This window comes from Leptodactylus fuscus, chromosome 1, assembly GCF_031893055.1.
Source record: "Leptodactylus fuscus isolate aLepFus1 chromosome 1, aLepFus1.hap2, whole genome shotgun sequence".
NCBI lineage: Eukaryota > Metazoa > Chordata > Amphibia > Anura > Leptodactylidae > Leptodactylus > Leptodactylus fuscus.
In genome coordinates this window covers 270,209,134-270,234,393 of record NC_134265.1, presented here as the reverse complement: position 1 = coordinate 270,234,393, position 25,260 = coordinate 270,209,134, and the positions used below count along the sequence as shown (strand labels likewise).

Below are 25,260 nucleotides of genomic sequence, written 5' to 3'. Positions count from 1 at the left end.
GGTCATCTGCTCTGTAATGCTGAAATCTATCTTCAAAATGTAATGAATTTCTAACTACAATAACTTTGAGGCATACCAGTGTGATACACCTGCAGCTTTCCAGGAATGAATTCAGGACAGTTAAGAAGGTTTAAAAAATCTATTGGCTTAAGTTCTTGAGCTGGAGCAGCGGGAATTGGCCATTTTTCTGGATCCACTTTCTTCCTTATTTTCTGGTCCAATAACTCCACTTCTGTGCTGTTCTTCACAGCCTGAAACAAATGGAAGTTTAGCTAAGTTTGCACAATCAAGTTTTCACAAACACGTATTGCTATCTTAATCTTTCCTGTATCTAGAAGTCCAATCTTCAGGCCTCATTGAGAAGGTCACAGACATCTTTACAGCTATTTTGTATAATAATGTTTACAGGGCTGATTCATTTTATAATTCTTCTCATTACAGATTTTGCTTCAATTGGCTTCTGCATCTCAAAGTTCACATTTTAACTGTAAGTATCCACCTGAAGCATTCCCCTGTACCACCAAACTAGAAAGCTTCTATGTTCACTAGTATGAAGCAGACAATACCTCAGAAATTAGATCAATATCCGTAGTCAAAGTTTGCACTCGATGAAAACCAGCAATAAGAGAAAGGGGCAAAAATCCCTGTGAATCCATCTTCCTTCTGAGAAAGAAGTCCCTTTCGAGGTTCTCCGAACTGAAGTAGTACTCACTTAAAGATAAATAAAAAATAAAAATTATATATGATGATTATATTAAGTTCGGTTTATTTCACCTCCGTTCACACTTAATTTGACTTACATCTGACGTTTAAGGTACTCCTTCAGCAACTTTTCATCCACTTGATATACCTGCACCCCAGACCCATCTTCATAATAATAGGTCATTCTGGTAATATTTTCAGAAAGCTCAGCCTGAAAAGGCACGGTACTTGTGTTGAAGTCACGTATGAAAGAGCGACCTGAAAGGGGGGGGGAATGCATATTAGGTATTGGGACTTCCCATGTTTCACTTACTGGTTTAGAGCCTAGGCATGTGCATATCACATTAATGTAAAGCAGTCATGTATGTAATAAATATAGTTTGAAGCCACAAATTTTTGCAGAAAAAGCATACTCTGACATTACCCCTTCCTCGACCTCGTCCTCTGCCTCTGAATCGCCCTCTAAAGTTCTCCCTTACATTGCTGGATTCACTTTTTGTGCTTAGAACTTCATCCTGGTCATCTTTTCTCTCTTGTTGCCATCCTGTATATAAAGAATATTGAAAGCTAAAAGAAAAGATCTTGACTACAATGAATCAGTAACTGCACAAATTATAGTTGAACTAAACACAGTAGGAAAAACAAAACCCCAAAAACACACTACTAAACAGAAGATTTGCTTAATCTGGACATAGATGGATATTTGTAGGACTTGTGAATAATGTGTAGTCCATTATAGAAATTGTAGGATCTTCAGCAGGGGTCACCAACCCTCTGGGTTGGCACTCAAGCTTTTCTGTCTGGCAGAGGGCTCTCTTAACACATAGTTGTGCTGTTCCATGTGTCAATCACTCAGTCAAAGGGATGAGGCGTAATGTATTAGTATCTGGGCCATGTGGTAGCCTAGTCAGAGGACAGCAACTTCCTGTGCAAAGTACATAATAGGTTTCATTTCAACAGGAAATCTAGATCCTACCAAATCGGTTCTGACTAGTAGAAAAAAAACAAAACAAAAAGCAAATAAAATGTTTCTTATTTTGCTAGTCAGTTATTGGTCACAAAATAACATAAGCAAGTGGTAGTAATGTGGAAATTGCACATTGCTATCTACAGTTTTTCCACCTAACATATGGCAGAGTGGTATGTGTGATCATACAGTTACAATATATAAAAAAACAACAACACTATTAAGTAGAGGACCTTTGACATTATCATCAATGTGCAGCATTATATACTGCTCCATTGTCAGAAAAGCAGGCCTTACAGCCTAGCGTCATCTTTACTATACAATGATGACACTAGAATGTAAGGCCCGTCCTTCTGACAGTGAGGAGACATCAAAGCTGAAATTATCGGCACCAATAGTTCCAGCACTGGGGCACATACCAGGAAAGACGACAATTCACAGAACTGAGCACACTGTCTGCTTTCTAGTGGTAAATACTACTGCACATTGAGGAGGATGGGAAAGGTCCTCCGAGTACAGTTTTTATAGCAAAAGATTAATGCACCCAAGACGACCACCATGTACACTTCTATCATTTAAAATTTGTATCCACTAAAGAAGAATCAGTTTTTTGCTATTGTAACTGCATCACAACTGCATTGTGTGAATGAACCTGTAAAGCGACACCATCCTATACTTTCCACCTAGCACATATAAAAATTCACCTTTTACCAACACCAGGCTCCCTTAGTGGCCCCACATAGTATCATGCTCCCCTGTGCCCCCCACGCAGTACATGCTCCCTCCCAGTGCACCCACAGACACCTAATAATGCTCCCAAGACCATAATGTCTCAATGACAACTAATAATGTCCCTCAATGATCCCCTGACAACTAACAATGGCCCTCAGGGGCCACACACTGTACTGTGCCATATATAAAAAAAAAAAAAAAAAAAACCCAGAACACACACACCACTTACATATCCCCAGATCTCAGAGATCCTCCTCCTCTGCAGATCGATTCAACTCTATGGATGCCCATTTATTTAAAAGGAGGCATGTGGCCATTTCCCGACTGTTTTGTCTCAGCACCCCTGGGTGGTCTCCATGGCACCCCAGTTGGGAATCGCTGGCTTAGAGGCTATGCCACGATCAGTCAAAATCAAATAGGTAGCAAAAAAGCAGTGGAGGGGACAAGTTGGCAGGAAGACAGCTGGGGCACTTACAACAACATGTATGGCCAAAGTAGCACTTGCAAGTTAATTTGCATATTTACAAAGGTATTGATTTCTCTGTAAGGGAACAGCAGATGCCCATAACAAGAGTACCAAACAATCAGAGGGGTAGCTTGAAAGTTCCCTAGACCCCTACTTCGTCTAATTTAGAATAGTGATATATTTAATGGGGCAGAGGGACCTGTGGTTGCCCCCTCAAGATCCATGGCCCTGTGCCACCGTGCAAGTAAACATTTTATGTGAAAAACCACACAGACAATAAGAACTCACAGTATGCAACTGCTGTCACATGACCAAAGTCACTGTGTAGCCCAGAGCCTTATGGTTAAACCATGTGTTGCCATAGACTTGGCTTTACTTATGATCACTGTCATTTTCATCACAAGATCACAAATAACACCAAGAAATAGCTATTGTGTCAATAAATGAACCACACAGATTCTGCATGTACACTGGAATAGCATACTCTGCATACCTTGGAAGTAATGTCCCCTTTTTAGTTTTTTAACTGTTTCAGGTTGTATTTGTGACTCTCCGTGAGAGCTTGGATTTTCCGCACTGCCAGTTTTCTTGTCCTCTAGAGGCAGTGGCACCCATTTTTGTTTGATAACTGTAAATAAGGGAGAAAGAAATTCAGTTACCTGCAAACCTGTGCAGTCATTTACCATCTGGGGGGTTGTTGAAGTGACCAGCGATTTGGTCACACACCTATATCCTTATATTTATCAGTTTAGCCTAGTGCTGAGAGATTATGACCCACATCAAAATCTCTTAATTGAACATTTTACTTCAATTACCATTAATGAACAATTCTGAGAACACTCCCTTTTTACGTAACCCCCCCCCCCCATCTATAGTCCACTGAATTTTTGGTTCCGTTATTTATGGATTGGATAGCGTACAGTTAGTGACATATGTCCCTTAACAATTGGTTGAGCTGACTTTCAGTTTGGTGGATTATTCAGGTTCTACATAAAACGTATCCTGTACTTTCTTTTTTATTACCTTTTTTCTTAGATGCAGCACTCTGAACATCCACCTCACAATTCTCCTTGCTTTCCTTGTTATTAGTCACCTCAATCTTGTCATCATTGCTCTTCACCTTTTTCACGAGTACGCTCTGTTGCTTTGTAAGAAAGTGTTGAGACTAGAACAACAAAACAAAATAAATAAAGGCAAGGTAATTGTTTCACAAAAGAGAGTTTTTGTGGACTGATCACATTTTGATAATTTTTTACCTTTAGTGAATCAATTTTTGATTCTTTACCCCCTGAAAGCTCGCCAAGGTTGTTAATAACTGTGAAGACCCCAATTTATTACTCACCCCATGGCCGGCAGTTTCACTAGGTGTTGGCCAGTTTGTGATATCACTGAAATCACTCGCCTATAGGGAAAAAAAAAAAAAAAAAAAAAGACAGATTGTGTACATAAAATAAAGAAATAAAAGCTTATTCACAAGAACGTGTTCCATCCAGCTAAGGGTGGGTTCACACCAGCGCTCAGACTCCGTTTTCGGGTTTCAGTCTACTGCCCTAGACAGGAGACGGAAACCAGCAGTCAGTTTTCAAACCCATTCATTTGAAAAGGGATTTCAAAGAGTCCGCCCGTGAGTGACACTGACTGCCGGGTTTCCGCCTCCTGTTGGCAAAAGACGGAAACCCAAAAAACGGAGACCAAGCGCAGATGTGAACCCGCCCTCACACTAACCTTGTGCAGGCTACATTTCCCAGACTGACCAAAGCCTTTGTGAAATGGAACTCCGTCAGTTAGGATATGTAGAGCTCCTAAAAGACTCCTTGAAGGAGTCCGTTCATTACAGCAGCATCCGGCTGTTTGGGATCTCTCATTGTATCGTAACTCACTCCGAAATCCATATTAAATGTGTGTGGTCAGTCATTCAAAATGGACGCTGGGAAAACTGTATAATCCACTTCCACAATGAAGGTTTTTTTTTGTACACATACATATGGTATATATGTATGTCTACGGTGGGTCTTCACGTTATCTTCCGAATTATGGAGTGAAATGCTGAGTATATTTAATTATTTATTTAATTTCAGACAGACCCAAATGGTTATGTGAATTGCAGCATGCATGGCGAGTGTCTGCTGTCCGTGCACAGTCTATTAGAGACAAATACAGCACATAGATGAAGTATGCAAATAATCCCGAAAAAGTTCTGTACATGACTAATAACTTCAGATCTTAATTTCTAACAAGATACCCGCCAAAGCTGTGCAATTGGAAGGCTATGGTGCTGTTGCCCAGCTCCCAAGTGAATAGGAGCACAACTGCAATAGAGTGGACAACTGTAATGTACCGTATATACTAGAGTATAAGCCGACCCGAATATAAGCCGAGGCCCCTAATTTTACCACAAAAAAACAGGGAAAACTTATTGACTCGAGTATAAGCCTAGGGGGGAAATGCAGCAGCTACTGGAAAATTTCAAAAATTAAAATGGTCAGAGTTTTTGGGTGCAGTAGTTGCTGGGTGCTGGGGAAGGGGAGGGGGTGTTTTGGTTGTCTGTCTGCCCCTGCCCCTTTTTTTCTTTTTTTGCTTAACTCGAGTATAAGTCGAGGGGGGCTTTTTCAGCACAAAAACAAGTGCTGAAAAACTCGGCTTATACTCTGGTATATATACACCCATGATACCAGGGGTGTGCAGATGTTATGGTAAACAACTAGCTCAACATTATTTTTCCATAATAAATAAAGCCATTTACTTGAATTTTCATGAAAGTAAACTATGCATTTAAGAGGACCTTTCATGTAGTCAGGCACACATGGTTTTTATACTGCTAGAAAGTCTACAGTGTGCTGAATTCAACACACTATTGGCTTTTCTGTTATGTGCCCCGGGCAAGAGAAATCGGTGTAATTACCGTTATTTCTTCACTGTCAGAAGGGTGTTCCTGACAGTCTAGCAGGGTTGTGAGAAATGCCCCTCCTGACAGTACTGTCCATAGCTCTGTACTGTCAGAGGGGGTGTTCCTTATCACCCAGCCATGAGGCTAAGCTGTGAAGAACACCCCCCAGTACTAGTCTATGGCGAATACTGTCAGTACAGGGAGGGGGCGTTGCTCACAGCTTAGAGTCATGGCTGGGTGGTAAGGAACACCCCCTCTTACAGTACAGGGCTATGGACTGAGCAGAAGGTAGAAGTATGAGTATTTCCTATATATCTCCTGTTCCTCTTGTAGCCTCTCCTGGCTTTGGCTCAAAAGAAATGGAAAAAAAAAAACAAAAAAAAAAACTGTTACTGCAACGTGGGGTCTTAGCCCAAGATGTCTCTCTGGATGTATTAGAAGCAACTAACTAATGTTTAAAGGAATCCTATCTTTCAAACCCCTTTTTTCTAACACATCGGAATAGCCTTAAGAAAGGCTATTCGTCTCCAACCTTTCGATGTCTTCTCCGCGCCGCCGTTGGCCTAAAATCACGGTTTTTGTCAGTATGTTAATGACTTTTCGCAGCACTGGGGGCAGGCCCCAGCACTCAGACAGCACTGGGGGCAGCCCCAATGCTGCGAGAGAACTCTCCAGCGCCAACTCCATCTTCGTCTGGAATGAGGTCTTCACCGCGTCTTCTTCCAGCGGTGTCTTCTAACTTCTAGGCCTCAGGCCTAGCCCTAGAAGTTAGAAGAAACCGCCGGAAGAAGATGCTGACGGTGAAGACCTTGTTCCAGACAAAGATGAAGGCGGCGCTGGAGAGTTCTCTCGCAGCATTTACATACCAACAAAAACCGAGATTTTAGGTGAACGGCGGCGCGGAGAAGACAACGAAAGGAAGGAGACGAATAGCCTTTAAGGCTATTCCGACGCATTAGTTAGAAAAAAAAAAAAAGGGTTTGAAAGATAGAATCCCTTTAATCTTTGGTTCAAAAAAATTAAGGCATGTTTTATATATTGCAGTTTAGTACATAAAAATATTTCTCCACCCAGACTCTAAATTAAATATAATAAAATTACCTTCTTAGAAGCAGTTTTTCCAGCCCGTATAATTTTTGCTGAACACTGCAAACCTAAAACCACATGGACCTGTGTTAATATATTTACAGTGATTCTGAGTCATGAACAATACATAAATCCTATATTTTTCTAACATAATGGGCCTGATTTCAGAGTGGATACACACATCATATAGAGAAGTACTAGTATACAGCAACATGAGGCACATTTTCAGTGCTACTGTATATAGTAACTGACTCACTGGCTACATTGCAAACTATAAACAGAAAGCACAAGATAAGACATGCCTTTAAGAGTCATTCCATGAACTATGCCAGTTTACAGTCTACAGTATAATCTGTAGGAAATTATATACTAGTTTTACAGTGAATCTACCTTGTACCTGACACACAATGATAAAACACAACACACACAGTCTCAGTCTCCCCCCGTGCCGTTGGAGGGGTACGCTCATGCACATTAGAACAGGATTAGGCAGTCTATTACTGGTGATACAATTGAAATCAGGATTATAACAAAGTGTGAAAACAATTACACATGACAGAAAAACGCTACATGCAAATAACTTACAGCTGCCACTTATCACAGCACAGTCCTGTCAACCACACTAATGCCAAACACCCAACTAAGGTAATCCTATATGGAGTAAATACCCGGGACCCCAAGCTGATATGCTTTAGTAGTCACAGCCCGAGATCCCTTTGATGCTGCTATTTGGCTCATTAGACCTCACACATAATGAAATAACCAACTAAAGTCTCTGAAAAGAAGTCCTGGGAACGCCTGACCACTTTGCTATAGGCCAAAAACATCCTACATGGGGCCAGGTTTAGCCAAATGTGCATTTTTATAGGCAAGTCAGCCATATTAAATTATCGGATAAAAGATAGTCTTTAGTTGTTGACAATTATTACTATTTCCTCACTTGGCTCCTTTAGTATCTTCCCTGATATTAGTGTATAGAGACATGTAAGGTCCTGTCCTCTCGGAGAAGAGGACTGACTGTTCTTGGCATCAGAAGGGGTACCACGCGTTTAACCTGTCAAAAGCTGCCCACTGACTTTTGACAACGTGGTGCCGGTCCTCAGTTTGCAATGTTTTTTTTCTAGTCACTGCGTTGAAGAGGGGTTAACGGATCTCCAAGCATGTCTGACACAGGGCCATTCATAAAAAAAAAAAAAAAAAAAAAAAAAAAAAAAAAAATCAACCTAAGGGCCCCTTCACACGGAGTTTACGCTCCGTGTATTCTGTATACGCTCCGCTCATTTTGTTCATTTTACACATGTAAAAATACACGTGTAAAATGTAGTTAGCCATTGAGTTCAATGGCATGTTCATATAATGCGCATCTTTTTGCGCGCGTGTAGATGCGTACACAGAATACACAGAGCGTAAACTCAGTGTGAAGGGGCCCTAACCCCCACATTATACTACGTGTCCCAGTGCCTGGTATCGCCCTCTATCCCTTACTTCATTTTCCAAATGGCAGTATCAAGCATCATCCACCCCAATGCCCGGCCGATAGGTAAACTGGAGGGGGTCCAGAGCAGAACATACTAGAAGGCGTAGATGTGTCAGGACCAGTCTCTCTAGGACCTTCATCAGGTGGGATGTTAGTGCTACAGGTCGGTAGCCATTGAAGTCCATCGGGTTGGGTTTCTTTGGGACTGGTACCACACAAGATGTTTTCCACAGTTGTGGTACCACTCCAGGCTTTAGAAAAACCGTCCCGGTTTTGAAAATCGCAGCATGTCAATTATATCTATGGAAACACCGGCGGCTTTCCCATAGATATAATTGTAACAGAAAGTCTGTGGAGGAAAACTCAGTGAACTTTTTGTTCAAGGCACTGTGGGAAGTACCGCAATGCGTTCACGCCATGGTTGTTCCCACAGTGCCTTAGCGCAGCAGATCCGGCCCGTGGGGCTTTAGCCTCAACCAAGCAAAACAGTCAGTTTTTGTCTGCGGATTTTGATGCTTTCCCGCAACACATTTATCATGCTGCGTTTTTCACACTCTCCATAGAAATCTATGGAGGGAAAAACTCAGCGTTTCTACTATAATTGACATGCTGCGTTTCCCCCTCCCCCCCCCCCCAAAAAAAAAAAAAACCCTCAGTTTTTCCACATCTTTTTTTTCCCACAATGTGGAGCTAGGATTAGACAAAATTGCATTCACTATGCTGGTACTGTTAAATGCAGCGTTTTTTTTCTGCTGCATTTCCGCAATGCCGAAAAACGCTGCGTTTCTGCCCAGTGGGGCCTTACATTAAAGGGTATGGGTGTATTCACAAGTCTGTGGTTTTAAACTGAGTACTAGCTGTTAAAATAGGACTAGTCCTATTTGGCCATTTACACAGATCCCGGAATAGACTTGCATAGATCTATAAAAATGGGTGCAGCACTAATGGACTGTCAGCCGTTTTTCACGCTGTGAAAAACGTATTGTTTTTCATATGTTTAACATGGTAGTGTACATGTAGCCCAACTATATCCTGCACCAAAAAGCTGGGATATGTTATATCTATAATTTAGAAAGGCTTTTTTTCTGTAGTCCACACCATTCCTGAGTAGGGTTGAGCGATCGTGTTCGGAAAAAAATCCGATTCCGATCGGCGATCAAGAAAATTTCGCGATCGGAATTCCGAACACGATCTTTTTAGGTGGGATCGGTAGTATTTCCCACAATGCCTTACACTATATACTCAGTGTGAAGGCTCCGCTGCGGTTCCATAGGAATGAATGGAAGCAGCCAACACACAGCCTTAACCCCCTGCACGCCAGCTGCCTCCACTCATTCTAATGGGAGACTAAACTAACATGTCTCGTAGCTACTTACCTCCAGAGATGGCTGGTCCGATGGCGCTCCAGCTGCAGTCTTCTTCGCCTTGTGGCCCCCTCCCTGCCAGGTTAGGAGAGTGTGGGCGGGTTAGGAGAGTGTGGGCGGGTACAGTCCATTTTACAGTACTGCAGTCCCCTCCCAGTACCCACCCACACTCTCCTAACCTGGAAGGGAGGGGGCAGCGAAGGGAGAAGAAGACTGCAGCTGAAGTGGCAGAAAGGCGAACAGCAGCAGAGCACCAGACCAGCCATCTCTGGAGGTAAGTGGACACCAGGCGAGACTAAGTAGCCAGAGGATTAAAAAAAAATCCTCTGGCTACTTAGTGATTCACTACACAGCGTGGATTCTAACAATTGTTAGATTCCATGCTGTATAGTGAATAGGATTGCTTTTAAAATCCGATCTCCGATTAATAAAAAAAAATCCCATTGACTTGCATTGGGATCGGAATTGGGATCGAGTTCGAATGAAAAATGATCGGAAATCGGATTTTAAAATCGATCCTGAAAAGTCAGGATCGGCTCAACCCTATTCCTGAGCCATAAGTGTTAAGCTTTGGTGCCTCACGTTATTTAGTCTCTACTATCAAGTGGGTGATGTCAGGCAGGAGCATACAAGGGGTGTGGTTTTAAGCTGTGATACTGTTTGCCTATGATTGGTGCTCTGAATCACACCTCCTTTTCTGCTGCTGCCTAACACTAACAGTGCAGAGACTAAATAGCATAGAAGACACAAACTAACAGCATTTAGACCACGTGCACAGGCCCAAGTATGCATCAGAGTAGGCGCAGATTTTGCAGCGGATTGCATTCAGATGACACCTGGAGTGAAATCCAAGTGCATTGGGTTATGCATTTACATCTATGGGGTTTCCAGTTCATTCTGTTAAACTGGAGTAGGATAAGACCTGCTCTATTTTCATCAAAATAGAACAGCCCCTAGGACACCCCCCTCGGACAAGTGCATGAAGCCTTAATGCTTGGTAGGGACTAGAGAAAAGATTCCATCTATGCCAGAACCAGTGGCGTGCAGTCCATTAGCATCACTGGAGTTGGTAGAAGGTGTGAAAGGTCCTTTAAGGGCTAGTTCACACAGTTTATTTGCAGGCGGATTTTGACGCGGAATCCGCCTCAAAATCCACCTGCAATCCCTGTTTTCAATGGAAGCCGCTCGCTTTTTTTCTCCACTAGCAGGTAGCTGAAAAAAGAAGTGAGAAGCCTTATTTTGCCTCGGATTCCACAGCTCGAGACACACCCCTGTTTAGGCCCATTCATTTGGGCCTTATCAGAAGTGGGATGCCGCGACAGAATGTTGATGCACTGCATTACCATCCCGTCGCAGTTAGCCGCGCAGAAGCTCACACGGCGGAAAACATTTTCCGCCATGTGAACAAACCCTTAGACTGGTGTAGAAAATGTCAGTTTTAGGTTAAGGCCCCACATTACAGTGTTATATGCTGCAGATTTTACTGTGATTTTTGTCATGCCAAAAGATAGGAGTTGATTTAAAGAGGACCTTTCATGGTCCGGGGCACAGGCAGTTCTATATACTGCTGGAAAGCTGACAGTGCACTGAATTCAGCGCACTGTCGGCTTTCCCGATCTGTGCCCCGGGAAAAGAGCTATCGGTCCCGATGCCTTAGCTCTTTACAGTCAGAAGGGTGTTCCTGACAGTCTGTCAGGAACGTCCTTCTCCACAGCAGTGCCTATCACTCTGTACAGTGAGACCGCCCCTCCCTCTGCTCACAGTGCTCGTCCATGTAGCAGTATACAGAACTGCCTGTGCCTCGTACCATGAAAGGTTCTCTTTAACAGGAAACAACTGAAAAGGAAACATCAAAGAGCACAACGCACTCCCTTTATATGTTCCTTTCCTTTTCAAGCCATTCCTGATTTTGGCTCAAAAACCAGCAAAATCTGCAACAAAAACGTTCTCTATTTCCACAACATGGGGCTCTAGCCTTAGGGTGCTTTTTTGTTAAATCCATTTAACAGAGCCCATAAAAGGATGGACATATATTTAGTCAATGATCCTTTTCTGTCCATTTTGTTGCACAAAAACAAAAACAAACAACTCACGCTTGTGACCATCAAAAATAATTTTTTTTTGTTTAACATGGATTGTATGTAAACACATTTACATCCATTTGTGCCTGTTTTTGCATGTGAAAAACATGATATAAACATGCTCTTAATAAATTCTCACCAGCATGTCAGTTGGTGACTCTTATAGCTGTCAATAAGACGGTAATGGGAACCAGAAAAGGATGGATAATAAAGACATCCAGAAAGAAAAAATTAAAACAAATACAAAGTTTACTTTCACTACCATTTACATCACAAACCTTTCTAAGGCCGGATTCACATCTCCATTCAGGGAGTCCGCTTGAGGATCCCCTAACAGAAACCTATACGCATAGAAAAGCGGTTACCTAGGAAAACAAGCGGACCCCTTATACCGAACGCAGTTGTGAGTGGGGCCTGACAGGCCAGAGAATAAGTTATTTTCATGGGAGTTGTTAAGGCCATTTCAGACCTGGTCACTAAAGGGGTTGCCCCAAGAACACATGTTATCACCTAGCCACATGATAGGATCTGCTTGGTGGGGGTGTCCATTCACTGTAGTCAGCTAATTCTGCATGCATCCAGTAGTGTTAAATGAAGCAGCACGCACATGCACTCCATTCAACGCTTGTGACACGGTATCCCTAGTCTAGTGAACAAGGGTCCCGGATTGGGACCTCTAGCGATCAGACATTCACCCGGTGTAGCATAAGGAGAACACTAAGGAGAACTAATTTGACTTCTGATATATCACATTATGGTGTATCTAGCAAGTATTCAATAAAAGTATCCGTATTAATCCTATACAGCTTGATGGCTGACAACCATAAAATACAGCTAAACATAGTACCCCACTATGTATAAGCAAAGCTTCATTGGTTATCACAAACACATCTCTTACCCGCATGCTCACGCCCAACTAACATGGGGGTGCTGTTAGTTTTCTTGGTCCAGGGATTAGTGGTCGGCACAGGGGCCTCACCAGGTTTAGTTTGGTCACTTCTATGTCGGTCTGAAGGTTGCGGCGAGGATCTTTGCAGGTCATTCTCCTTGTTACAACTTTGTCCCAGTTGTTTTTGGGGTTTCAAGGCCATCTGTACGGGACTGTGGGGTTCACCACCTCCATCTTGCTTGTGCTCACAGCTGGCCTTTCCCATTGGCTGCTTGTGCACTTCCGAAGACATCCTCAAAGATCTGTGTATGGGGGTTATACTGAGGTACTGCCTGCTGGAACTTAGATCAATGCAATGCATGCAAGCGTCCTATAGTGAGAATACCATGTGGAGGGCTCTCTGACACCAAAAGCTGCAAGCAAGTTGTCAGGGAGTTGTTTATGCACTTTTCTAGGACTCTGCACACAAAGCATACAGCAATGAATAACAGGACAGTATGCAGGGGGAGAGGGGCCCGGAGAGTGAACTATTAGGGGCCCAGCCGGACTATGCGCTACCTGCAGCTGTTACAAGAGCGTAAACAGGGCAGGCTCAAGAGCAAAACACAGGAAAACCTGCACCAACCCCCCACACCGTGCACTCAGCCACTATGCACTCCGCTCAGAACACACCCCCATACACTAAACCAGGCACCTCAAAGCCCAGGCTCCTGCGGACCCGCAAATAGAAAAAACAGGGCGTCAAAAGAAACGCAATTCTCACGGTCGCTCCTGAGGTTCTCGCAGCGCGTTCACGCCAGCGTTTATTTACTTCACACAGGGTACGCTCGTGCGCCCCGCCCATCACTAGGCAGGGGGAGTGCAAGTGCGCAGGCGCAAGAGACGTGTAAGATGAGCGGCTGTCAGTGCAGCTGTCACAGGACAGTGATGTGTGTGAACTGTACTCTGGTGAGGGGCCAGACGCTGCGGTTCACTAGAACACTGAAGTTCATGAGCGCAGGGGCTTCACATTCACACAACTCCTGTATAGCACATCCGTATTCATTCCAAACCTTCCAAATACGGTTAGAATTTAGTATTAGTTTTAGGTTGTTTTTTTTTGTTCAAATTGAGGATAATCCCTGTCTATAGCTCAGTAATACTGAGATGAGAAGAGTATCTGCATTTACTGTCAGTGGCGTAAGTAAAGTCTGTGGGCCCCAGTGCAAAACTCTGTCCTGGGACCCCCTATCCACCCCCTATAGCAAGTATTTGACAGTGACGGTTATGGTGCTGCAGCAATATCTCGGATACTTGAAAGGGATACAGCTGTAGTACTCATAACTGCAGTTATCAAGAATATGATGAGTGAGCAGCGCAGTGCCCGGCATATAAAAACAATACTGGGAGCTGCGTGCTTTGGAAAACAGCTGATCTACAGGGGCCTAACAGTCTAATGCTTGGTTCACACATCAGTATGCCATCCGTCCGTTTGAACTCAGTTTGAGACTAAAAATGGACTGATGCACATACTGATTGTATACTGACACCTTTTTATGCTGATAGCAAACAGCTGTCGTCCCCTAGAGGACAGATAAGGAGATTAAAAGGTAGCAGTTGTAAACAGAGTAGAGATAAGGACATATAATAAATGTCCTTATCTCTACTCTGTTTACAATTTACTACTTTTAATCCCCTCACACTAGGTTCACACCTGCGTTCTTCTTTCCGTTCTGTGCTGTCCGTCTTCTGCATGCCAGAAGACGCAAAGCACAGACCGGGTCCGGCCATGAGCGGCGGTGAGTGTTTTATGCTCTCCGCCGCGAAACCAGATTTTTTAATCCGGACACAGAGTACTACATGTCCGACTCTGTGTCCGGATTATAAAACCTGGTTTCGCAGCGGAGAGCATAAAACGCTCACCGCTGCTCACGGCCAGACAGCTTTCTCACCCATTCAAATGACAGATGAATGAATGGGTGAGAAAGAGTCCTGCAGGTTTCCGTCTCCTGCTCTGTTTTATGCAGGAAACGGAAACCTGCAGTACGGAGTGCCGACGCAGATGTGAACGAGCCCTTATCTGTCCTCTAGGGGACGGACAGCGTTTGCTATCAGCATAAAAAGATGTCAGGGCTCGTTCACATCTGCACCCAGGTGTCCGTTCTGCAGCTTTCCGTTTCCTGCATAAAACAGAGCAGGAGACGGAAACCTGCAGAAGTCTTTCTCACCCATTCATTCCAACTGTTCAAGCGGACAGCAAAAATCTACATGTAGGGTTTTGCTGTCCGCTTGAAAACTCGGACATCTTTGGGAACGGACAGTTAAGGACAGACACGGACAGTAAAAGAACGCACCCGATGTCCATTTAAATCAATGCAAAATGTCACGGACACAGCTAGTGTCCAATGCTATTGTCCGCACAAGATTTTGAACGGACATTAGCTGTGGACAATAGCTGTCGGACATCAACGGTAGTGTGAACGCTCCCTAAGAGATATAAAGATCAGTGAAGATCTAACACCTGGGGCCCCTGCTGAGCAATTTTTTGAAGTTACTGTAGTACTTTTGTGAGCGCCGTGATGCTTTCCCTATTTATATTGCACAGCATCAATTTTAAAATCACCAAACAATGTTGTTACAGCCTGTAATAATAGTGATAATAGTGCACAGCTGCTATAAAACAGATGGCATGTGATGTGAATAGTGAAGGGGCCCCGTATTATAAGATCCAGAGTGGCCCCTGCACAGTATTATATGCTCCACAGTGCCTCCCCCCCACAGTATTATATGCTCAGCAGTGGCCCCCACAAAGTACTATATGCTACACAGTGGGCCCCCCACACAGTATTATATACCCAGCAGTCACCCCCACACAGTATTATACGCTCCCAACAGCCCTCTTCAGCTCTGGTACTATTCTCAGACCCCAGAGTATAATAATTGGAGGCCCAGGAAAGATGAATAAAACTAACAAACACTGATATTCACCTTGCTTCACCTTTCATGTGCATTTCATCCTTCATCCTCACTGTCATATTCAGAAATGCCTGCTGAGGCCTGTGATTGGTTCTCAGCAGTGACGTGGGGGCGCACTGACGTCATTATGCCGCTGCGCCCCATGTGACTTCTGGGGCCTAATCACAGGCCTCAGTCACGTGATGGAAGAACGTCAGAGAGGACACTGAGCCCAGGAGAGGTGACTCTATTGAGAAGGGGTCCGACAACATAACAGGGCCCCTTTTCATTTGCAATATGTATAGCGGTCAGGGAACCAGGCTTTCCTCGACTGCTATCATAGTGGTCTGGGGCCCCGACCATCTCCAGCTGGCTGCAGGCCCTGTAACTTGCCGGGCCCGGTTGCTCCCCCTGCGACCACAATTGTTGCTCCACTGTTTACGGTCTACGTGTTTCGCCCCTTTAACTTTAGGAAATACAATATAATTTTGTTACTTTTGGTCTGGACATGCTCTCCTTTTTGGGGTATCAGGTTTACATCTTCAGACTACATTTATCATGATAGGATACAAATTACAGTATATCGCCAATAACTGAACACGGGATACACTTACTATGACCCACGGGGTAATATACAGGGTCAGAACAAGTGTACTTGAGCATTTTCGGACTATTTTGGCAAGGGGTCTATTTTAACTTGAATTTAATAAAAGTTATATTTGAATTGTTTTTCTCTCTGTGAAATAGATTCTGACTTATTGAGTGGGTTAGCAACTTTCAGTGAAATTTTGTTTACTGTCCATGTTGGCATCTAAAACAACCGCAGTGACATTAAGTGACACATTTTTTTCTTCTCACAGATGGAATCATGTCATGGGTCCTGGCTGCAAATGTCCAGATTGAGCGCTGTCCCATACAAGTTCCTATCCACAATTTTAAGGCTGTTCTATCATGGATGGGCATTGTTCAGGCCCTTTTGGACAACCATCCGATTTAACAGGCCGTTGGAATCCGACGGACTGCACACAAATTCATTAAAATCATTGGCCCCTTCGACCTTATGCAGACAGAGTTTGCAGAGTGAGGGGAGTAGGATTTTATAGCAGAATGCACGCAGATGAAATTCAAATGATGTCTAATTTTAATGGGGGATTCCATTGGTCGTGTACATTGAGCCTTTGCCCTTATGAGCATCTTTTAAGCAGAAGTTGTATTGCAGTATATTGTAGAATAAATGAACTTCTATTAGACTCTACCTGAGACCAGGCAAAATAATACATAAGGCATCATTAAGGGATTAATGTAAGGTGGAGACATTAGAGGGGGGAAATCATGGAACACAATGGAAAGATGAAAGATTAATATGAGGTAGCATAATATAGAGTGAGTGTGTTTGTGTAGATTAGATAGATAGATAGATAGATAGATAGATAGATAGATAGATAGATAGATAGATAGATAATTAACATGGTGGGAGATAGAAGGCATGAGGGGCCAGTGCATTGTGCTCCATGTGGCCACCTGAAAAATTTAATGAAGTGCTTTGTGTACCAGTTACAATTGACCCCCTTTACCCATGGAGCCAGTTATTAAAAATTTGAATCAAACCCGTGGATGCTGATGAAACTGCCGCTGGGGCCTGCAATGGCAGTGTGAACAGAACTTTATTTTGTTAACATTTATAAATCCATAGTAACTTAGTAGATAATGTTGGATGAAGACACAGGTTTATCAAGTCCAACCTATAACCCTATATTTGTGATCCAAACAAAGGCAAAAACTTATTTCTCTATGCAAAATGCAAATATATTTATACAATGATTTTCTGGATTTTATTTTTGATATTCTCTCACTGTTAAAATTAACCTACCCTTAAAATTATAGACTGTTCATGACTGTCAGTGGGCAACCTTACAAAATCTGCAAGGAATCAAATAATTATTTCCTTCACTGTATCTGTGTATAACACAATTTGCCTTGAATTCAGCAAAGGGTTAAATAGCAAAGCTTTAAGGTTTCTCTGATGTCTGCCATCTGACTAAGTGTTACGGCTTGTTCACACGGAGTAAACGCGGCAGGCAATGTGCCGCGTGTATGGCACGTTTGCGCTGCGATTTTGACGGTGCACATGCACCGTCAAAATCGCGGCACAAACGACCCGTACACGTGGCACATTGCCTGCTGCGTTTACTCCGTGTGAACAAGCCCTTACTTCTATAACCCCAGTCTTAGTTGAAAAGGACACAGTAGTGGTGTCTGTGCGATAAAAATGACAACTATGTTTACCATGATGTAACAACCATCTGTCGATCGTGGCCACAACGCTCTTCATAAGTCAGTGTGAGGGGGCAAGTATAGTCATGTATCTCTATATATATGCCATTTTGTTCTATAAACTCCATTTCTTCTATGTCATCCATTTTGTATCCTAACACATATACTATGAGGTGAGATCACTCAGAGTGTGAAGGCATGTAGGCACAGACTTTCTGTAGGCCATTGTTTGTTATCCTGAAGGTTTCGGACTGGGAGTAGTCTGCAACCCAGCAGGTCATCTTATCTATTTTGCCATGATATATACATCTAGGATGTCAGCTCACACAAGTATTATTAATTAATTATTATTATAATAAGTATTCTGTATCCTTGTTTCATGAGAAAGTCCATCCCAGTTTGGAAAGTTATAATGAGATGTAGATTACATTAGGCCTCAGCCAATAGTCATGTGCCAGCCTTACCTTATAATTATTACCAATCATGTTATACTAATTAGAATAGCCAAGCCAGCTCTTTGTCTGAATTGTACTTTAACTTTTTCCCGCCATTAAATGAGATCACTTGAATACAGCATCTGAGTGTATGTCTGTGTCTGTGATTTTCCGAGCGCTCGTACCCAACTTTACCAGATTCGGATACCGGCAACATCCATTTCCTGGGGTGTTCCCCCAACATCAGCAAGCAGTTACACAGGTCATTTATATTGTCGAGTGTACCATGAAATGTAAATTGCATGTAATCATGCTAGATCATGATCCAGTGGACCTGGGATATTATTTGCCAGCATCACAGTAGGCTTCCATATACAAGGAATAGGAGAGAGACTTGTAGATAATATAAGTGTCCAGCCACTATGTTTAGCAACAGACAGTGCTCATCTCCAATGACATAAATTAAGTAAAATTACAAAAACTGAGGGCAAGTTATCAAAAAAATACAAATTTTAATAAACATAAGCTACAAACAACTCATTAGAAAAAGCTGTAGTATTACTGGAATATCCACAATACTAGACTTTCTAATGTTTGCATCAAATAAATATTTTCACAAAAAAATGAGTATTGAATTTATTTTATTTATTTTCCACAATGATTCGCTGCATTGATCAGTGCAGGGAAGGTGAAGCAACATAATGCAAGTATATTCTGGAAAGCAAATAATTTATATTCACAAAAGGTACATTTCATTTTTATTTATTCTCTGAAACACCGGGTTTGTTTTTGTTAAAAAAGGGGTATAAAAAAATGTTAAAATTGATTAAAGTACAAACCTTAGAAGTTCAATGTAAAAGGTGAGAAATAATTAGTCAAACTGTTTAGCATCAAATAAATTAGTCACATCCCTGAAACAAAACGAATACTTCATGTAGAAATGCAAGCCAGTTTCAGTACCAAAGTGGATACCATTGGCAATGGAAAGCTGTGCCAATTTTCTAAAAATATTCCTTCTTGTTCAGCATATGATGAATCAACTCCTTACGGAAGAGTACAGAGATCTCTTCCTGATCATAACCATGCTGGACTAATGGTATCACCAGTGTAATACGAGGACGGAATGGATACAATAGGTATACACAGAAAACCACACAAAATCACATGGGATATTTCTGAAGAAATCGATTAAAGGCATCGTAGATTGCTTGCCTGTGGAAGGAAAGCAAAATATACAATTAGAACAGGCAAATGGAGCCAGTGACAGGTTGGCAAGCATGAGATATCAGTACAGTCCTCTTAGCCAAATATAGGGGTGGCATGAAATATTCTTCAAGGTTTTAAAGACTTATTTTAATACTGCTGTCAGTGGGCCAATAATCATAAGAGTACCCGCCATTCCCCAGGCCTCCTATACCCGCTGCATGGCTCTGCTCTTTTGTATACAGGACCTCTGGCTGACGTCCCTTTTGTGTGAGTGGAACACTGCAGCCAGGCAAACATAGGCCTCAGCGGTGACCTTTTCACAATAATGGCATGTGACCGATTGTGTGTGTGGGGGAGGGGGAACTGCTGCAGCCAAACAGCATGGAACCTGTGTACAAACAAATAGACCTTCTGCCGCTGGAGGACAAGGGACAGGAGAGTACTCATTTGTTATTTATATTGGCGTACTAAAAGCAGTATAAAAAAAATAAATAAAAAATAAATAAATTCTCAGAACACCCCTTTAAACAAGTCAGAAAAATCCTGCCGCATTGCCATTTATTACTCATGGCCTTGTTCTTCTACATGTTAAGTATAATAATGCAGCAGGAAGCAAGGTCAAATACAAAGGGCACGTACTGATGGTGTGCTGTGACATATACCAATAGTTAACATGCGTTTGAATTGCTTCATGTAGACCAGGGGTAGGGAACGTGCGGCTCTCCAGCTGTTGCAAAACTACAACTCCCAGCATGCATACTGGCTCTGCTGTTATGGGAACTCCCATGGAAGTGAATGGAGCATGCTGGGAGTTGTAGTTTCACAGCAGCTGGAGAGCCAAAGGTTCCCTACTCCTGATGTAGACAATACACAGATTAAAAAGGATTGTCATCATTTATCACCTATCTAAAGGATGAACTAGGAGGCAAGCACACAAGCAGAAGCCTTTCTGAAGTCAAAGACAGTGTAGAGAGAAGCGGACGCAATGGCAACTGCACAAGATTTAGTGGTGCTTAAGGCAGCTCACGAGGTGCGGACACACAGTGGGGGACCCATGAATCACACCTTCTAAGACATCATTACCAGTTATGACAGTGTGAATAGAAGGATCAGGTACTTGTCTAACCTCCCCCTCCATCCATGTCTACATAGGTCTCATTTGTAATCAAATATCAGTTTTTAAAAAGCACAAAACTTCACTTGCAACTGAGAAAATAGTGAGGGGCAAAATCCATCACAGGGGTTCCTTATGCATTTGCAAAAAAATTAACACTGCAATTATTAGCTCTGGATAGGATTAACCCCTTAGTGAACCGCCTGTTTTGGTCTGAATGACAAAGCCACTTTTTGTATGTATACGGGCCTTTTTTTTTTTTTTTTCTATGACAAGCTGTAGTGCTTAATTGCACCATTTTGGGATAAAAACCAAAATAAAAGCATACAGGCAAAAAAAAAAAAAAAACAAACAAACCCCAAAACAAACAAACTATGTTTAAATAAACAAACACAAAACATCAATTCTCTATTATTATAATTTTTTTGTTAAAGGGAACCTATCTTTCAAACCAATTTTTTTTCCCTAACTAACACATCAGAATAGCCTTAAGAAAGGCTATTTTTCTACCTTTTGTTGTCTTCTCTGCGCCGCTGTTTTCTTGAAATTACGGTTTTTTCTCGGTATGTAAATGAGTTCTCTCACAGCACTGTGGGCAGTCTACAGTGCTCAAACCACACTGGAACGAGGTCTTCACCGCGTCTTCTAACTTCTAGGCCTCAGGCAAGCCGACTGCGCATGCTTGCGGCCACAAGAAAAATGGCCGCTTACACAGTATTAGAAGCGACCATCTTCTCGTGGCCGGCTGGCATGCGCAGTCGGCTTGCCTGAGGTCTAGAAGTTAGAAGACACCGCCGGAAGAAGACGTGGTGTAGACCTTGTTCCAGAAGATGGAGACGGCACTGGAGAGTTCTCTGGCAGCATTGGGGCCGCCCCCAGTGCTGTTTGAGCGCTGGGGCCCGCCCCCCTGTGCTGCGAGAGAACTCATTTACATACCGATAAAAAACGGAATTTCAAGCGAACAGCAGCGTGGAGAAGACAACAAAAGGTAGGAGAAGAATAGCCTTTCTTAAGGCTACTCCGACGTGTTAGGAAAAAAAAGGGTTCGAAAGATTGGTTCCCTTTAAACTTTAACACACTTTAGTCCTCCTAGTTGACTTTAACATTATTTGATTACATGCATAATACATTGCACTATTTCTGCAGTATTATGCTGTCAGTGTAAAACCTGCTACCATGTAGTGGCATCAATGCCCTGTGATCATGTGTATGGGTGTGCCTGATAGCAAGTGCCTCTTCCCTCTGAAAGTTACATGCTGCAGTCGCTATTGACGGCTTCATCTGAAGACTTAACATTGTCATATCTTCTCCTTTCCCCAACATTGTGTCTGTACCTGGGAAATAAACTAAGCCACATCCCCACTTCAAACTGCTGAACTGCAGAGGATATTCATATTGCCTTTTCACATACCATTGCGAAACTGATCGGCAATCACAATGTGAAAGCTCTGCAGTGTCAGTGAGTGATTAACACCTTCTAGAAGTCCACTGAGCTGCCCATGTGGGGCATAAAAATACATAGAATTTAATGTAATAACAGCATCAGTACCTGAAAAGCCCTTGTTTGAAGAGGTAGGCACTAATATGTCCACCTTCTAAATATCGAACCTCACAACCCGGCCAAATTTCTTGGAGGCTACGTACGCCAACCCTTGGGATATAGGCATCTTCTTTGGCTTGAACAACTATGATTAAGGTTGGGTCCACTGGAACTGTAAAAATATATAGAAACTATTAATATCAAATTCTCCAGTGGGAAAAGAAAGATCACCTGAAGACCACTACAAAATGTTCATAAAGGTAGAAGTGATTACACCTATGTGCTAGTGACTGCATATAATTCTCTGAAGCACTTGCTCTTAAATTGCATTAAAATACCCTTCACAACAAAAGTAGTTTCAATAACTCTAGGATATTAGGTATTAGAGATGAGCGAACAGTAAAACAATCGATGTTAGTTATTCGTTCCGAATAGCATCTCAATATTCGACTATTCGAACGAATATCGAACCCCATTATAGTCTATGGGAGAAAATGCTTCGTTTCAGGGGATCCCACCATTCGACTGTGCCCTGCAGCCTACTCAATGTGGTCATCAAGCCAGGGACTGTGGAGAAGCGTAATGCTTGCTGCCGCAGAGCTGCAGGCGCAGTAGACACTGTTGGTTGAGCGCAACCTTGCTGAACATCTGCATTTCCACACCCCCGTCCTTTTCCTCTTCCCCTTGCGCTAGCTTTGCGCATTTTGGATGTACTATTCCCTTTTTGATGGTCTATACACCAAAAAGAAAAGCTGTTTTCCAGCTCTATATGAACTTGGTAATGCAGTGGATTGCTTCAATTTTTCAGGCCCTCCAAAATGCAAGGTTTTTATCAGCTATATGAACTTGGAAATGCAGTGGATTGCTGCTATTTTACAATTAACAGCAAAATGCAAGGTTTTTTTTATCACCCATATGAACTTGGAAATGCATTGGATTGCTTCAATTTTTCAGGCCCCCCCCCCCCCCCCACCCCCCCAATTCAAGGCTTTTTTCAGCTCTATATGATCTAGTCACTGCTGTCTATTCCAGCTATTCTGTGTGCGGACAGCCAACAATGAAAGTTGTTTCTCCGCTATGTATGAACTTGTATCTGTTGTGTATCCCTGTTTTCCACCGTCCGGGGAAAGCTGGACTGATGTCCCTACAGAGTATAGCTCTGAGAAGACCTGTTGGTTTTCTTCTTTAGTTCTTGCCTGCCTATCTGAAGCTAATAGCTATCTAGCCCTCAGCAGATATCTTTCTCTCCCTACCTCTGACTGTTAAAATGGCGAATAGGGCGGCAGCCATTCTTATGAATGGGAGGTCACATGTTTTCGGCAGCCAATGAGCTTTTTCAATTTTTTTCACTGCCTCCGTTGTCGTAGTTCCTGTCCCACCTCCTCTGCACAGTTATTGGTGCAAAAAAAACGCCAGGGAAGGTGGGAGGGGACACAAATTTTTACTGCGTATGCGGCCTTGTATTCGATTGGGAACGAATACATCGAATGCCATGATATTCGATCGAATACCTATTCGATCGAACAGCGTTCGCTCATCTCTATTAGGTATCCCTACTAAAGTAATATTCACTACTGTGTCCAAATTAATTCACCACCATCAATACAGAAATTTCTTTAAAGGGGATCTATCATTGGGAAAACTCATTTTTAACTAAACATACTTTCAAAGCCTTTATAAAGGCTATTCCACACCTACCTTTTGCAGGTTAATCCCCTCAGTCGTTTTTGAATGAGCCCGCTTTTATTGACATGCTAATTAGCCTCCAGCAGGCACCTGGAAGTCTCAATGAGCACACTCTCTCTGCTCACTGAGACTTCCGGGTGCACACTGAAGGCTAATTAGCATGTCAATAAAAGAGAGCTCATTCAAAAATGACTGAGGGGATTAACATACAAAAGGTAGCTGTGGAATAGCCTTTATAAAAGCTAAGCAAGTATTTTTAGTTAAAAAGGAGTTTTCCCAATGATAGATCCCCTTTAAACATGCCTCTATATATAAGTTTTAAAGAATAACTTTTGGTGTCTCCTTTAAGTGTGTAGGAAGATCAAAAGAGTTTTGGTCAGGTATCCTTACACTGCAATTTATAAGACATAATACCTGAAAAGTTGGCCACGTGAGTACATTCGTCCATGACTCCTTTCATGAATAATAGTGATTCTCTCTGTAAGGCTTCAGTTCTTTTTGCCTGTTCCCTTTTCAGGTGACGCCTTAGGTCACCAGTCATCGTTTGTCTAATATATGCCCCTTTAGAGTCACCGTCAAACATCAGTCCATTGTTACTCGATGCTTGTATAGGCTCAGCAGATAATGGTTTCTGGGTGCTGTTAAGGCGGAAGATACTAGCAGCAAGTTTTAAGTGGGTCAGGCTATCAACACTGTTCGGAGAATTTTTCACAAAATCTTGTCCCATCTTAAAGGAATCTGCCTGAAGATAGAGGAAATGAGACACAATGTGAGGCACGGTCCCATACATTATAAGCTGAAGCACATGTTTATTGGGACACACTGGATACTAAAAAGTCATTATAAGACTGGGTTCACACAGGGTTTTTTGGCCCGGAAACTGAGGTGGAGGCTGCCTCAGTTTCCAGACCAAAAAAAATGGGTAGCTGCGACTTGATGCTGATGCAGTGCACCGGCCACCAGTTGCGCACTCCGCTCCAGATTAGGCCCAATGAATGGGCCTAGACAGGAGGAGGGATTGTCTTCAATGAGCATGTCGCTTCTTTTTCCTGGGAGCTGGAACAAATGGCTCCCAGAAAAAAGAACTGCCCAGCTCCCATTGATTCCAATGAGAGCCGTCTTTTTGGTCAGCATTTTGATGCGAATTCGGCCTTAGAGTAGAAAAACCAAGTATGATGTTATAACATTAACCCCTTTGTAACTCAAGGCATTCTGGGCATGAATGACTAAATGTTTATTTTTTTTCCACTGTTGTATACTAAGATCTTTGTTATTTTTCTATAGTGATAGCTGTATTAAGTCTTGCTTTTTTTGCAGAATGATTACACCATATTGGAGGTATGTAATAATAATAATAAATTTTATTTCTATAGCGCCAACATATTCCGCAGCGCTGTACAATTTGTAGGGTTCAAATACAG

The 25,260-nt window shown here is 42.5% G+C and overlaps 2 protein-coding genes across 5 annotated transcripts in view; both read right to left on the bottom strand.

The window, feature by feature from the left end:
* LARP1B (La ribonucleoprotein 1B) overlaps positions 1-13,473 on the bottom strand; it is a 30,316-nt gene extending 16,843 nt beyond the window's left edge. Inside the window, exons 1-10 of one of the 4 annotated variants that reach the window (XM_075287450.1) lie at positions 13,415-13,473; positions 12,661-12,953; positions 6,856-6,908; positions 4,210-4,269; positions 3,891-4,032; positions 3,361-3,495; positions 1,127-1,246; positions 801-960; positions 567-711; positions 77-251 (exon numbers count right to left, since the gene is read on the bottom strand). In XM_075287450.1, coding sequence (XP_075143551.1) covers positions 77-251; positions 567-711; positions 801-960; positions 1,127-1,246; positions 3,361-3,495; positions 3,891-4,032; positions 4,210-4,269; positions 6,856-6,908; positions 12,661-12,943 — 1,273 coding nt within the window. In that variant the 5' untranslated portion in view covers positions 12,944-12,953; positions 13,415-13,473. Of the gene's footprint in view, positions 1-76; positions 252-566; positions 712-800; positions 961-1,126; positions 1,247-3,360; positions 3,496-3,890; positions 4,033-4,209; positions 4,270-6,855; positions 6,909-12,660; positions 13,316-13,345 lie in introns of those variants that run through there. The other 3 variants (XM_075287441.1, XM_075287459.1, XM_075287433.1) reach the window with 3 other exon arrangements.
* Positions 13,474-18,953: 5,480 nt separating this feature from the next.
* The window catches only part of ABHD18 (abhydrolase domain containing 18), a 28,666-nt gene continuing 22,359 nt past the window's right edge, over positions 18,954-25,260 (bottom strand). Inside the window, 3 exon segments of the mRNA XM_075287422.1 lie at positions 18,954-19,505; positions 22,163-22,325; positions 24,254-24,581. Of these exon segments, the coding sequence (XP_075143523.1) occupies positions 19,454-19,505; positions 22,163-22,325; positions 24,254-24,581 (543 nt within the window). The 3' untranslated portion in view covers positions 18,954-19,453.